The following is a 14,699-nucleotide window of genomic DNA, read 5'->3' on the forward strand; positions in this document are numbered from 1 at the left end:
AGGTTGCTAATGCTAAAGGACTTGAAAAAAAGCCTTGCCTTGGAACAAATTTATTTTCTGAGGCCCCACAGAATGAAGCCAATCATCATAGGCTCTGATTAATTATATCCTAGGTTTAAAAAAAAAAAAAAAAAAAGGCCAAATAAACAGTTTTTCTGCCTGTTTTTCTGGTCCAGCGTCCACATGTAAGGAAAGGTGTCCTGTGATTAGGGATGTAGGTGTTTGTCCTGAGAGAGACCATGTGACCCAGGAGAAGGGCTGGAGGGGATCTCTGGGAGGATTCAGAGGAAGGTGTGGATCTGGGGAAGTGAAGACTCTGCATGGAGTCGTCTACATTTGAGGCTGAGAAGGAAGGAGAGCCAGGGCCAGTATGCAGGGACGAGGTCTGAGGGGAGGTACAGACAGATGTGCTCAGCATTAGCTGTTTAGATGCATTTAGTTGACCAGAGGTGAAGGCAGGAAAATGGAAAGCAGGCAGAGTAACAGCGGAAACCTTCTCTATTACGCAGAGACTTTCTCAGGCAGAAAAGAAAGGGGGAGGGCGCTGATTTCTGGAGTGATATTTATGAAAACAGGTCAGGAAGACTGACAAGGAGGCAAGTGTAGAGCTCATCGGGATAAGAATGTCCATGTCTTTCTATGTACAAGGGTTGTATGAACCCGTGTGCACACAAGTGAGTGGTAAAAGTTATTGGGGAAGCGTCAAGGTGGAAATTCATAGCTGTTATTTTTGTGGCCTCTAGCTACAAGAGCTAACAGGTGAAGATAGTCTAGAGACCCAAAGCGGGGAAAAAATGACATTTTAACATTTTTGTCAGGTAGGCAATTTAAAAATAAACTTGAATTCAATATATACCATTAATGCTAGGGGTTGTGTTATAACGATGCAAAAATGCCTTCTTTTCGGTAGCAGTTAAAAAAAAAAAGTCTGTTGTAGGGTGCTAGGAACCATATATAGAAGAGGCATATGTGACTGTGCCAGCAGCCTCACAAAGCCGCTGAACACATACCAGGAGTCTGCCCTCCAGAATTAACACCATAACCTATGTCAGGGGCTCACTATTATCCTAATATCTGCTTTTGGATCCTGTCCAGCCCCATTAGCGATTCCCATGTTGATTGCTCTGTTACTCGTGAATGTTAATTGCTTCTAAATCTCTTTGGATGTTCAGATGCTTGGGGAAAAAAATTCTGACTGGCGAAGGTGCGAGTTTTATTAATGTGCAAGTAAACAAGAAATCTGTTTAGAGACCCCAGTGAAGTGTGTGTGACTCAAGATGTCATAAACAGCTGAGGTGGCATCTTGCTTTGCATGTCTGTCGTATGTTGGTGGTGTGATAGTGGGGGATGGGGTGGGAGACAGGTTCTCAGTGCTATCCATGGTGTTTGTCCTAAATCGGCGTGCTCGTAGATATAGTCAGATAATAAAATCCTTCCCTCTGGAATTCCTGCTTACTTAGTATGAAATGACCGTGCTACCTTTGAGATAAGCTTACACATGGAAAGTGATATTAAGTCAGAAGATGTAAAAACATGAATCTAATTTGGCCCATCACCCATGTGTCAATCTCCATAGTTTCCGAACCAGAGGGAACCTTGGAAATGAGCTGCTGAAGCTTCCTTATTTTATCACTGGGGAAGAAAGGCCCAGGGGGCTGAAGAGGTCAGGCTCACAGAGCAGCTCACAGGAGCACTGGCCAGAGAGCAAGGTTACCTGACTCTTGGCCTAGTGCTTGAGCAATCAAGAGAAGGGAAGATGATAAAAACTGGTGTTTATTATATTTTTCAGAAACATTTCAACGGGTGTGGAGTTTTATTTTTTTTCTTTTGGGTGAGAAAAATCTATTATGATCCAGTATTGAAATTCATTTATTAGTAATTATTTTGGTATCCCAGTGAAGGAAGATATAAGGAAAGGGCGCAGCACACAGTCCAGCCTTGCGAGTCATCCATTCAACCAATATTTATGGAGTGCCTTGACCCTGGGATTTATTAGTGGGCAAAAAAGTCACTGCTGTTACGGAGTTTATGTCCTGGCTGAGGGTTAGGGGGGCATAGAAAAACAAGGAGATGAACCATTTGCTATTAGGTGGTGGTGAGCCTCATGAAGAAAGAGAAAGTTATAAGAGGACAGAGTGGGACCAGTTGTAGCTATGGTAGACAAGTGTTTGGGAGAGACTCATTGAGGAGGTATATGAGCAGAGGTCATGGATGTGTCTTCAGCAAGATTGTTACAGGCAAAGAGAATAATTGCAAGGGCAGAAGTCCCGAGGTGTGAACGCTCTTGGGTATTTGAGGATGAGCAAAGAGGCCAGTGTGGCTGCAGAGGTGAAGATCATGAGACATCACGACCCTCAAATCATGGACTTTGGGAAGACTCTGGGTCAGACATTTGGAGAAGATACATCTTTTAGCATTTCTGTAGTCCCAAATAGTATGGCTCATAAACAGAGCTCAGACTCATCTTTTTTGAGACTATTCCCCGAAGGAATCATCTTTCTGGGACTGGTGTCTATGACTCACCAAGAGTGTCCAGAAACTGTCAGATCTTTCTGGAGAGTTTTAGAACAGAGTGATTGTCACTGTACTAAAATCATTACACCATAGAACTGTAAGTTTCCGGATGGTAGGACCTGTGTCATACACAGTTTTGTGTCCTCCGAGAAACCACACGCAGTGCTAAACTTAGATGTGGTAAGAACATATTAAATATCGATTATTTGTTCAGTGCGTGCATAAATGGCCAGAGAGTGGTAGAAAGGATGGGGTGTCCTAGAAAGGGTTGTTAAAAATACACCCTTCTAAAAATGCTGTTGGCGAGAGTACTTCTGAAGCATTCTGACTTCCTTGGAATCATTTTTAAAGACAAGTCCATATGCTGACATGTGAACATAAGCATGTAACAAACTGAACAGTAGTAACATTATTTTCAGGCCAAATTTTAGTTGGATGGTTGTATTTTGTCAATCTAAATTTTTTTTCTCCATGTTTTAAATTGGATATGGGAAATTTTTCTAAGCTCTCCTCTGGTATCAAAGGAATATTGGTGTCTGGGTTCATAAGACCAAGGGTTACATTCAGCACTGTCTTCTGTGGGCAAAATGTATTTAATACATTGAGATTGTGGTGGAAATTATGTGGGAAAGAATGGTCCCCCAGGGAAAGATGGGTGGTCAAGTTGCATTGGGATGGGGAAGGAGAAAATTTATAAATCTTGTCCTCTGTTATTGAATTCTCTCATTGTAATGGACCAATAATTTATTCGCCTATTGCATTTCAATATCCCCATCTGCAAAGTGGGGGTAACACAAACCTACCCTCTGCCTTTCAGGTTTTTTGCGAAAATCAGTGAACTAATATTGGTAAAATTGGAGCCCCATGGATGAAGGGTACTTTGTAAGTATAACACATTATTGTCATGTTATGTTCTATTACTCCAAAGTGCAAATACCAGATGTCTGCTCTTGCCATATTAGGAAAACAGTAACACCAAGTTTCACACCCAAAGATTGATAATCTGACTTCCTTTGAGGAATTTAATATTTCTGAACTCTCTAATGTTTTGTCAATATGTTGGATGTGGAAAAACCTGACTCACCTCCCCAAAATATTTTGGCAATGTTTTCCAGACAATTTGGAAGATTATATGTCTGCAAATTGTGTAAACATGTTGATATAAACTCTGGATATGAATGCAAGGTATCTTTCTTTCTCTTTCCTCACCTTTCTCCTTTTCTTCTTCTTCTTCTTCTTCTTCTTCTTCTTCTTCTTCTTCTTCTTCTTCTTCTTCTTCTTCTTCTTCTTTCTTCTTCTTCTTCTTCTTCTTCTTCTTCTTCTTCTTCTTCTTCTTCTTCTTCTTCTTCTTCTTCTTCTTCTCCTTCTCCCTCTCCCTCTCCTCCTTCTCCTTCTCCTTCTCCTTCTCCTTCTCCTTCTCCTTCTCTTCTTCTTCTTCTTCTTCTTCTTCTTCTTCTTCTTCTTCTTCTTCTTCTTCTTCTTCTCTCTCTCTTTTTTTGATTATGCATTTAACTCTGTATTTTGAGCAGTCAGTGTGTGTATCAAAGAAATGACTGGTTTTTGGGGAGAGACTGAATGTTTCATTGAGGTGAGCGATGTTTTGTTAATGATGAAACTAGGTTAGACATCCCTTAGACAAGTTGCGAAGTATTGTGTTTCCAGACTTGGGATAAAGGAAGGAGGCCAACTAGCAAGGTGAGTGAAGTGTGGATCACGTCGTCTGGATCACGTTACAGCCCAGGTGACTTGGGAGTGGCTTCCTGCCCACGGAATGGCCAAGGGTTGCAAGCCACAAAGCCAAAGAGCAGGCAAAAATGGAACAATACTAAAGCAACTGCTTCATCTGATTTTCCCAACCGAATGGTACATCTTTTTATTTTGCTAGGTCAGCCAGTGCCCTGGCATTGTGTGAAGGAGTAGACTGGTCAGTGACATGCCCAGTGCTTAATCTATGGTGTCTATTTCTTTCTTTTTCCTTTTTTCTTTCTTTCTTTCTTTCTTTCTTTCTTTCTTTCTTTCTTTCTTTTTCTTTCTTTCTTTCTTTCTTCTTTCTTTTTCTTTCTTTCTTTCTTTCTTTCTTTCTTTCTTTCTTTCTTTCTTTCTTTCTTCTTTTTTCTTTCTTTCTTTCTTTTCTTTCTTTCTTTCTTTCTTTCTTTCTTTTTCTTTCTTTCTTCTTTCTTTTTTTTTCTTTCTTTCTTTCTTTCTTTCTTTCTTTCTTTCTTTCTTTCTTTCCTTCCTTCCTTCCTTCCTTCCTTCCTTCCTTCCTTCCTCCCTCCCTCCCTCCCTCCTTCCCTCTCTCCCTCCCTTCCTTCCTTCCTTCCTTCCTTCCTTCCTTCCTTCCTTCCTTCCTTTCTTTTTTTAAGAATAGCTGTCACCACTTAAAATCTCCTAACAGAGAGAGTTTAAAAATGGTTGTGACTGCTTATTAAAGCCTGTTTTACTGAGATTCATGGAGTTGTAAGGTCTCATGTCTGGAAGGGTCCATACATGTCCCATCTAGTGCCGTTTCTTGGCTGGTTCTAAAGATTCCATCTGATGGTGCCTCAGAACCTCTATAGGAAGATTTACTACCTCAAGAGGCGACTCCTCTTTTCAGTTTCAGGATTCTTTCTTGATTTTAACCCAGACTACCCTCATGGATCTTCCACACAATGGTTCTAGTTTTACTATCTGCATCTACAAGGAATTAAGGCTTTCTCCTCCAAAGTGACACCCTTTCCACTATTTGGTGGTAGTACAGGGGGTCTCCTGAAGGTGGCCTCTTTGTCAGTTTCATTCCCTCAACAGCTGGACCTCGCGTACCATAACTCTCTACCCCTCCGGAAAGGCTCTCATGTGTCTATATCTCTCTTAATGAGCAGCACTGAGAATCCCCTTCCCCAGGCCCCATTCTGCATCCCAGAGTCAAGAGATCTAATCAAGGATCCAGAAGAGAATGACCTCGAAGAAATCGCCAGGAATCATATGCACCCATGGATTGGTTTGAGTAATAAGACAGCAAAGCCCACATCCCTCAGTGAGATGCAGATGATTGACAGGGAGAAAGTTGTTTTGGTTAATAATACAATCTACTTGCCTCCTGGAGACACAGCAGTAGCCTACTAATTCGTTAGAAGTGAATTAAGGTTGTTTACCGATGTTTTAAAGTAACTGTCAGAGTGAAGAAAAAAAAAAGTTCGTACTAGATGAGCCCACTCACCTACTTCGGAGTTGCTGTTTATTTTAAGCTGAGTGCATAAATAATATATTGAGATACGAAGGGTGATTTCAAGCATTAGAACAGAAAGCCTCCTGTTTACTAACTGTCATTGGGCTGAAGAGAATTTAAACAGCCCTGAACCTTTTTGTCTGTGAATGCAAGGCATGAAATTAACTTACATTTCATAGTTAGCAGAAATCATGATTAAGGCAGTCTTGTTGATGTGTCTTCTGCTGATCTGGGTCTTTTTTGCTATGCAAGACAAGCTTTGGCAACAAAATGCTTCCCATGTCTTGTTAGAAACAAGACCCCCCCCTCCCCGTGCACCTCCCCTGCCCCTCCGAAATAAGCAGGGATCCGTCTGGGTCACTGAGTCAGTTTGTTCTGGATATAAAGACAAGCAGTGGAGGAAGACTAGACTAGGTTCCAGGAGTTCTAGTCCTGACTGCTAGAACCCTCTTTGGATCTCAGTTTCTTTACCTATAGAATGGGTACAAGAGCATCTGCTTCCATTTCTTCACGGGAAGATGGAGACCCCAGTGAGGTCATTGTTGTGAAGTGGCTTTGAAAGGTATCAGGTGGAACAAGGTGACAACTGTTAATACTATTAATAACTTATATGCATGAACTCCTTTCATTCCCCCAATAACCCTATGGGATGGGTCCTATTATCATCCCAATTTTAACACCACAAAGACTGAAGCACAGAGAAGTGAAGGGATTTGCTCCATCATCTTATAGCTAAAAAGTAGTAAATTGGAATTCAAAGGCCAGGCTATAATCTATGGATTGAGAGTTTGCTTCTTAACTATGACTTATTTGGGAGAATAGGTTTCCCCACCTATGACGGTGCCTCTTGGTCATGCTCCAGTAAATGAAACATTGTTCCTAATGGCCTGGACCAAATTTAGCTTGAGAAAATGCAGGTATGGCTTCTTCATGAGTGATTACCAGCAAGGAGGCTTCCCATGGGGTAGGATGTAGCCAACTGTATGGATTAATTACGTTTTATACGTAAAGAGCCTGGTGATTCTGAGATGAAAAGGCCTAAGTGAAAAGACTTATAATGCTTTCAGAAACAAGAAATTTGATTCACTTTTTGTCCCTATAAACTTGAAAGTGTGATAGCCTATTTTGGAATAGAGGGAGAGCGTTCAAAAATGAATAGAAAATGTATAGAATGTTTAATTTTGCATGATTACATTTAATATTTTCCAGGGTAACTGTGGCAAATAGAAGTGCATGATAATATCAAAGTATACCTATTTCAGATGTTTTGATGAAATACGCTGGCTTTTGCAGCGTGATACTTGAATCCTTTGGGACAAGTCCCTATTAAGCAAATGAACAAGAATGTATTTGTGTTTGCATCACTGAAAATATGTAATTTGTATAAGTGTTTTTTATTTATATTTACATTATATTTATTTGAATTTCAAAAGAGGAAAGAGCCTGAAGCGATTAAGGAAAATAAAAAGGACGTGAATTTGCAGACATTTCCCCCTGAAATATGCTCAGTCTGTAGTGGGGTCATGCTTCAAAGTCGGAGTGGCAAAAGTGTGGTGTGATTTGCCTTGGATTTCTGAATGAAGCGGTTCAGAAACAGGATCATTTCCAAAATCCCAGAAAAATGGATGGACCCGTGAGAAACAATCAGCTGAGGAAAAGAATAAATTCTGTATTTCTCCACTGCAAAAATCTCAGCAACCGCTGCTGCTGCACCCCGGCACTTGTTAATACAATAAGATAATTGCATAATTAAATACACTATGGAATTTCAATAATTGGAAACTTTGTTTTCTCATCACAATATGCAACTTGCTGATGTTGGAAAGCATCGCAGCGTTTTAGGGAGGCTGAGATCAATCTTTCACATCACGTCCCCTGCAGCCTTCTGCTGCTCCTCTGGCAGTTCTGAGACACTTTGCTTTCGGGTTATTTTTAGTTGGTTATATTTAGACAAAGTGAAATTAAGCAGGAAGTCCCCCAAAGTCTGACTTGCCTGCCCAGGCGGTGGGAGTTGAGGCTCATTTCGCCGAGAGCGTCCCTGGTGCCCTCTAGATCTTTCTAGGTAATAATGGGTGAAGAGCAAGCTGTGGCTGAGTGCCCTTTGGAGCTGGGAGCAGCTCTTTGGGTCATAATTTCTGGATGGCTTAGTGGAGTTGCTGAGATGGTAGACTCCAGAGCTGGGCTCCTCGATAGGATCCTGGCCTGGCCTCTTGCATGCTGTGCGACCCTAGGAAAGATACTTAGTGCCTCCCGTTTGCTTACCTATGAAAGGCGAATCGTAGCCTTGGTGCAGGGTGGAATGGAGTGAACCTATAGAAGGGGCTGAGAAAATACAGGGCAAGTTGTGAGCACCCAGTCCACGTTAGCTGGCTGAAAAAACAAAGATGAATAACGCCCATTCCCTGTCCTGGAATAGTTTAATCAAATTGGGGCAACAGACATGTAAAGGATGATGCTGATGCCAATAAAAATGATAGTATGAAGGCGATGGCTGGCAGACGGAAAGATATTTTAGTGGGGACTGGCCTGTCGTCACAGTGTCCCCAGCACATAACACGCAGATGATTAAATGAATGATGGAAATTTGGCTGAAGATTATTTCATCTGAGAGTCAAAACGGTTTGCGAGCAGAGTGGGTTCCTAGCTGAGTAGTCACGTAGCACGTAGCTGGGACTCGGTACATGTTTGGAGGATAAATGAGTGAATGAATGCATGGATGAAAATGACTTGAAGCACTGCTCCCCAGGACTGCAACAATCAGTTTGAGAAAACAGGTTGAAAATATTAGGGCCAATGCAGGGCAAAACAAGTAAGACACCTAGGGTGTGACATTTAAGGAGGCCCTAGCTCCCAGAGTCATGCCAGCACCAGGGACGACTCACGCTCAGGGTTCCCCTAGCTACTTCGTTAAATTTTGCACCTCAGATGCCTTCCTTTCTTCACCCTAGTCCAGACCTGTTGAATATTTTAGCCGTATGTGTATGCCTGTGCTTTATTTGTATCTGCTTTTGAACATCTCCCTCCAATTTTATTTTGACAAATTGCAGAGCTGCCAAAAAAAGTGGAAAGATTAGCATAAGGAACACTCTGAACACTTTTTTTTTTTACCTATATGAATTAATTATCAATATTCAGTCACATTGACTATCTCTCGCCATAGATAGGACTTTGAACCTTGTCCTAATTTACCAGAGAAATCACACATACAACATCCTCCCTCCCACCTCCAGTGCACATATGTTATATTTACTTCCTCAATTCTGCACCTCAAAATTATAAGTTTTGGAGGAAAAAGCCGAAAAGAGCAGCAAGAAAACTTGGCTTATTTTTTTTTTCAAGTTTAAAAACCAGTGCTTGAAATTTATTTTAAGACTATTCATATACTAACATATTTAGAACATGGCCAATATAAGATATCTACAATTTTAAAGGTTACAAAGTTTTTCTGGATGCTCTGACATTCTCTTTCACAGAAGAGAGATTTTTTTTTTTGAAAAGGCAAATTCCCTTGACCATGATTTTTCTGAGAGCCTTTCAAAAGTAGACAGTAGTCCAATTACTAATACAAGACCATCCTTTTCCATGTAAAAAATACCTTTAAGGAGTGACTTTGCAAGTACAGTATAGGGGCTATTTATAAGTTCGGTGATATCTTCTCCAATAAAAAGGAATACACACTTGACTTTGGGCTACACTGACAAATTCTCATGGAAAAAAATCTTTTTCTGATAATCTTGAATGTTTATAAAAGATAAGGTATCTGTCTCTGAAGTTGTGGCAAGATCTGCCAGAAAGTTGCATTATTTCTATGATTTTGAAAATGCTCTCCACGAAGTCTAGGGAATCTGGGGAGGGATTCAGTGCCTCAGTGCCACCATAGGTGGTAGTGATGACGGTCAGTGGCGAGAAAGGAGACCAGCGTTGGACTCCAGGCCAACCACTCTTGTTCCATTGGGATAGCTCTGGGTTGTGTGTTTTTTATTGGCATCTGCCTAAAATCCAGTTTTCAGTGAAGTGTTCCAGGGCTAAAAACAGAGTTTGGAAACCACAGCATTGGTGGCTAGAAGATAAAACAGGGTAAATTCATGCAGCGTTGTTGGTTGGCAGTGAGGAATGGTAGCTGTCAACTTGCATGGTGGGAGAGGTCAGGAGCACCATGAAAAGCAGACACAAGAACTAAAAAACAGTCAGTGTCTAGAAGTTTGAAGCGGGGTCAAATGCCGAGCCATTGCCTGAGGCAGTCATTCTGAAACTTGAGTGACTCCTGGTCCTTAACCCAGAGATTCTGAGTTAGTAGCTCCAGAGACGGGCTCGGGCATCTGTTTGTTCACAGTCATCCCGTAATGTGCAGAGAAAGGTTGGCCTCAAGTCACATTTGTGTCAAAAAACATTATTATATTTGGTGTTGATAAAGATGACTGGAATTGTAGGGAAAAGGTTATTAAACTCAGCTCCGTATAATGCAACTCTTTTTCAAACTTAGGGAAATTTCAAAATGATTTCTTCCCTAAAGTGCTTAACATAGAAAAGACTACTCTGAATAACAGAGGGGGAAAGACAAACAGGTAAGTAATTATGTTATAAAGTGGTGACTAAGTCCAGTGGGGGAGGTCCTGCAAGGGGAGAGGAAAGAAGGCTCTCTCTGGCTGGTTGCTGAGATGGGCCCCTGGAAGAGGGGCTCTGGTGGTGGGGTCTCATGGCTTAGGAGGCTATGCCTAGGCTGGGATATGTGGGTGGACCTGGGTTTGAATCCCGACTCGCCTGCCTACCGGTTGTAAGATCTTAGGAAAATCACCTAATCTCTTTAAGCCTGAGTCTTCCTCATAGAGGAAGAATAAAGAATAAAGAGGAAGTTAGACAGTTGTACTCAAAGTACTGAGCACAGGGCCTACAGAATAATAAATGCTCAATAAGTGGTTGTAATTACTCTGATATCCATTTAAGGCGGACCTTATGACAGGTCGGCTTTCAGGAGAGCAGGGATGAGAGTGTGTGTCCGTTGGTTTTGTTTCTGGTTTTTGGATGAAGGGGAGGGCCCAACAGAGCGTTGCAAAGCAGAGGAAGTGTGTAAGCCCATCTCGAGGTAATAGATGGTGTACGCTTCCGTGCCTTCAGTGTTCCCAAAGGTGTTGTTTGTGTAGAAGGTTCTAGATGGTATAAATGTTTAACAAATATTAACTAACTTTTTCCTTATAGTGGTTCGTGAAGTAGGTGTTATTATTTCACAGACCATGAGCCCAAGGCACAGATCGGTTAACAAACTTATCCAAGATCACCCAGATGGTGGTGCAGAACCTGGATTTATTTATCTATCTACCTACCTACCTACCTACCTACCTATTTATTTATTTATTTATTTATTTATTTATATTTTTATATTTTTAATATTTTATTTAACTAACTTATTTTTTTAGAACCTGGATTTAAACACAGCACCTGTGCTTCTAACCACTGTGCTATGCTATTCTAGTAATAACGGTTTATACTAATATGTATTAGGAAAATACAACTAGCACCATCAAAACCATGCTTTTGCAGATGTTATTGCCTAGAACAATAGTTACATTTTTTTTTAGAGTACCTTGATTTAAACGAGTCCTATAAACGGAATAATAGTGGGGACCGCATCTAACATGTTGGCAGTCCTGCCGGTGGCCCCCACGTGATCTTGACCTGGGAAATCTTGGGGCAAGGATCGATTGGAGCCACCCCTGGGGACTCTTGCCTCCAGCCGTTGCTGGGAAAACCTGCAAGCTCTAGGGAAGAAGCGGTGGGGTGCCAGGCAAAGGGAAGCTGGGGTAGCTTGCCAAGCTCACTCCTATATCCTGCAGTTCTTGCCCCTGAGCGTCTGTGGAGGGGCCAGACTGGGCTCTTGGCTATTTTAGAAGTTTTCATTTTCTCTCCCCTTTCCCTGCCACCTTTTCCTCCTCTTCTTCTTTCTGTTGTGCGTGAGGACAGTTTTCAAAGAGACTGTGCCCCATGGATGCCAGTGCCTAATGCAATTCAGTAGGAGAAAGAGTGTAATACTCTACCTGGCATTTGAGTTTATCTTCAGCTTTCCAGGATGGCAGTTGCATCTGCCCCTGTTTCTCTCCTTTGGATGTGGCCAGAAAAATCTAAAAGCCCAGATAATCCTAAACCAATCCATGCGTAGGCTTTTATGTGTACAGCAGACTTACCTTCCTAACAATCTGTTTGAGGCTAATATTAAAGTGAGTTTGCCTTCTTTGGGCAAGTGAGCCTGGGAGTTAGTCTTCATGTTGCAGGAAACCAGAATAAAACCAGCCACCTGTGGGTAAGAAATTTTGGGTAATTCCAACAGTCCTCCAAACCTGGGAGTGGGTGCCCACCCCTCGGGCTCCAGATCTGGGCCTTCTGTCTAGAAATGACTGGTCTCCTAATCCATTCCTGTGCGTTTCCTCTGTCTTGTCCTGAGAAGAAGCATTGTATCCATCCCTCTTGTCTCTCGATTTCCACCAGTTGGTGCTTGGCAGATGGTATGCATTCATAAATACCCGCTACCCATTGGTTAATGAGCGATGTCAAGAACTCAGCATTTTCTGTTTGAAATTGCGTTTCCACAAATCATTATTGAGCATGGACTATGTGATAGGTGTTGTGCTGGGGGCTTTTGATTCTTACAATGGTCAACTTCACATGACAGTGGGGGAAATTAAGGCTCCGGGAGGTGAAATGAGTGAGCTAAGACGGCACACCCCTGGCTCTGCATGGCTCAAGTCCAGGTACTCCAATGTCCGAGCTTAGGCTTCTGTTTTCTTTATACTTCTCTTGCAGGCCCTGCAAACATTGGGTGGGTTTCCCCACCTTCTATTGAACTAGAATTTCCTCTTGGCCGGTTCCTAGGATCTCAGCCACAGGTAGAAGGAAGGTTTCTCCCTTTTTTTTTTTTTTAAATTTTTTATTTATTTATGATAGTCACAGAGAGAGAGAGAGAGAGGCAGAGACACAGGCGGAGGGAGAAGCAGGCTCCATGCACCGGGAGCCCGACGTGGGACTCGATCCCGGGTCTCCAGGATCGCGCCCTGGGCCAAAGGCAGGCGCCAAACCGCTGCGCCACCCAGGGATCCCCAGTTTCTCCCTTTTTGACTGTAAATAAAGAAGCTGTCTTCGTGCCTTGAGACCCTGGGTGTCATCAAATGCTACTGCCCACAGTGAGTCCAGAAACAGAAACTGCTGTCAGAGTTTCCAGCAGGGGCTGCCCGTGAAAGTGCCGCGGGATTAGGCCCGTAAACGTGCCCCAAACGCTGTTTCACAGATGAAAATAGTTGTCACAGTGACTAGAAAATTGAATTGGTTAAACCTTCTGGCTTTAGATTGTTTTTGGAGAGTGAGTAACTCTATGATTTTTACTTGTCACAGGCTAAAAGGAAAAAAAAGTAAGAGTGAAACTTCATAGCTATTTTTCTTCCCTGTATGTTCATAGTGGTTATTTATATCTGGGAAGTTTCCATTGGGATTTAGTTCAGGATATAGACTTGGCAGGGTGGCTTCAGCACTCCGTGGTGACATTTGACAGACTGCAGGCAAAGCAGGATGGATTTCTAATATCTGGATGGATGGATTTGGGGGTGAAGTGTTGGGGTTGTACTGTATTATGAGATGGATTTATTGATCTGAATCTAAAAGTGGCCTGGTGCCTGTCAATATCAGATCTGTATCGATACGTTTGATAAATTAGGGCTCCCAACCCTTTGCTTTGTTTGCCTTATCAACCCTTCTTGGCTATAACAATAAAAGACTCCAGGTGGTGGATTGCGAATGGCTTTTTGCACTCCTCCTGTGTGCTACTGACCTTAGGGCCCCGTTTTGCGATAGTGCATATGTTATAACCACCCAGAAGTGCACTGCTGTGCCTGACTTCCTCCCCCCAATCAGACATTTCCCCCCGCAATGTTGCATTTCAGTATCGGCCTCATGCATTAACCTTGAAACACTGTGCCCATGCTGTAGGTAGCTTCTTCATTTTCCAGCTGAAGAAATTAAGACACTGTGAGGTTAAGTAAGCTGCCCAAGGCCACATGGTAAAATTTCTAATACAACCGGGTTTCAGGCAGAGGTGTGATGGTTGCTGGGTGAGGATGGGGCACTTTCCTTCTTTGTGGCCACAAAGTAAAAGGATCTGAATTTGCCAAGAGCTTGCAGATGATGCACTTTCTCTCCAGCTATGGCAAAGCTGCCATCTTATCTCTGAGTGTCTGGGACTAGAAATCCATGGTGCTGTATAGGAAGCAGAAAAATGTGCTTTTTTTTTTTTTTTTTTGGCGAGGAGGTCTTTGCAGTCATAGACCACAGTTGGATCTGACCCTCATGACATGGTTCTTGTCATGCACGTGTATCTTCCAGGGGCCAAGCTATATGCCCAACCAGATGTTAGGTGGAATGGGGGGGCCATAGAGACAGGAGCCATACTTCTTCCCCTATTAAACGCATACATTTTAGTTGGTGGGACAGTTGAATTTGGGCACACTAGTCTATGTGCCCAAATCCGTTCATCTGTGGCAGAAATCTTCGGTAGATGGAACAGGCCCCGTGACTCCATTCACATGACCACAGCCATAGACAGAATAATAATGAATGAGTGCACTGTGCTAGATAAACACTCTGAATACACGTATGCAGCCAATCCTGGCAACTGCCTGGAATAAGGTTAATAAAGGTGTTTGGAGTTGGCAGTCCCTCTGTGTGCCAGGGTGGGGGGTGTTCAGGTATGATTCTGAATGTATAGCTGATCCCTTTGGTGTAAATTATGTTACCATTTCACTTTTGAGCCATCTCTGGAACTTTGAATTAAAGTCACTTTACTCTGTTATCCCAATGATGATAAGCAGGGCTAGAAAACCAAAGAGATAGTTAATTATTTGGCAAAACAGAGCAAAACCTTTAAGAACCAGCATATTTGGTAGGTAAGTGGAGTTTATCTAGGAAAACTTTTTTTTTTTTTGCTTTGTTTTAAACC

The 14,699-nt window shown here is 42.3% G+C and overlaps 1 protein-coding gene across 4 annotated transcripts in view; it reads left to right on the plus strand.

Moving 5' to 3' along the window:
• The window catches only part of PPARGC1A (PPARG coactivator 1 alpha), a 641,509-nt gene that overhangs the window by 180,881 nt on the left and 445,929 nt on the right, over positions 1–14,699 (plus strand). For 2 of the 4 annotated variants that reach the window (XM_072737984.1, XM_025997319.2), the window contains exon 2: positions 3,332–3,396. The exons of the other annotated variants lie outside the window; for them this stretch is intronic. Coding sequence is in view for 1 of the 2 variants with exons in the window: in XM_025997319.2 (XP_025853104.1) it covers positions 3,379–3,396 (18 nt within the window). In the remaining variant the exon portion in view is untranslated. The remainder of the gene's footprint in view (positions 1–3,331; positions 3,397–14,699) is intronic. 4 annotated transcript variants of the gene reach the window in all.

The sequence above is a fragment of the Vulpes vulpes genome, chromosome 14 (genome assembly GCF_048418805.1).
Source record: "Vulpes vulpes isolate BD-2025 chromosome 14, VulVul3, whole genome shotgun sequence".
Lineage (NCBI taxonomy): Eukaryota > Metazoa > Chordata > Mammalia > Carnivora > Canidae > Vulpes > Vulpes vulpes.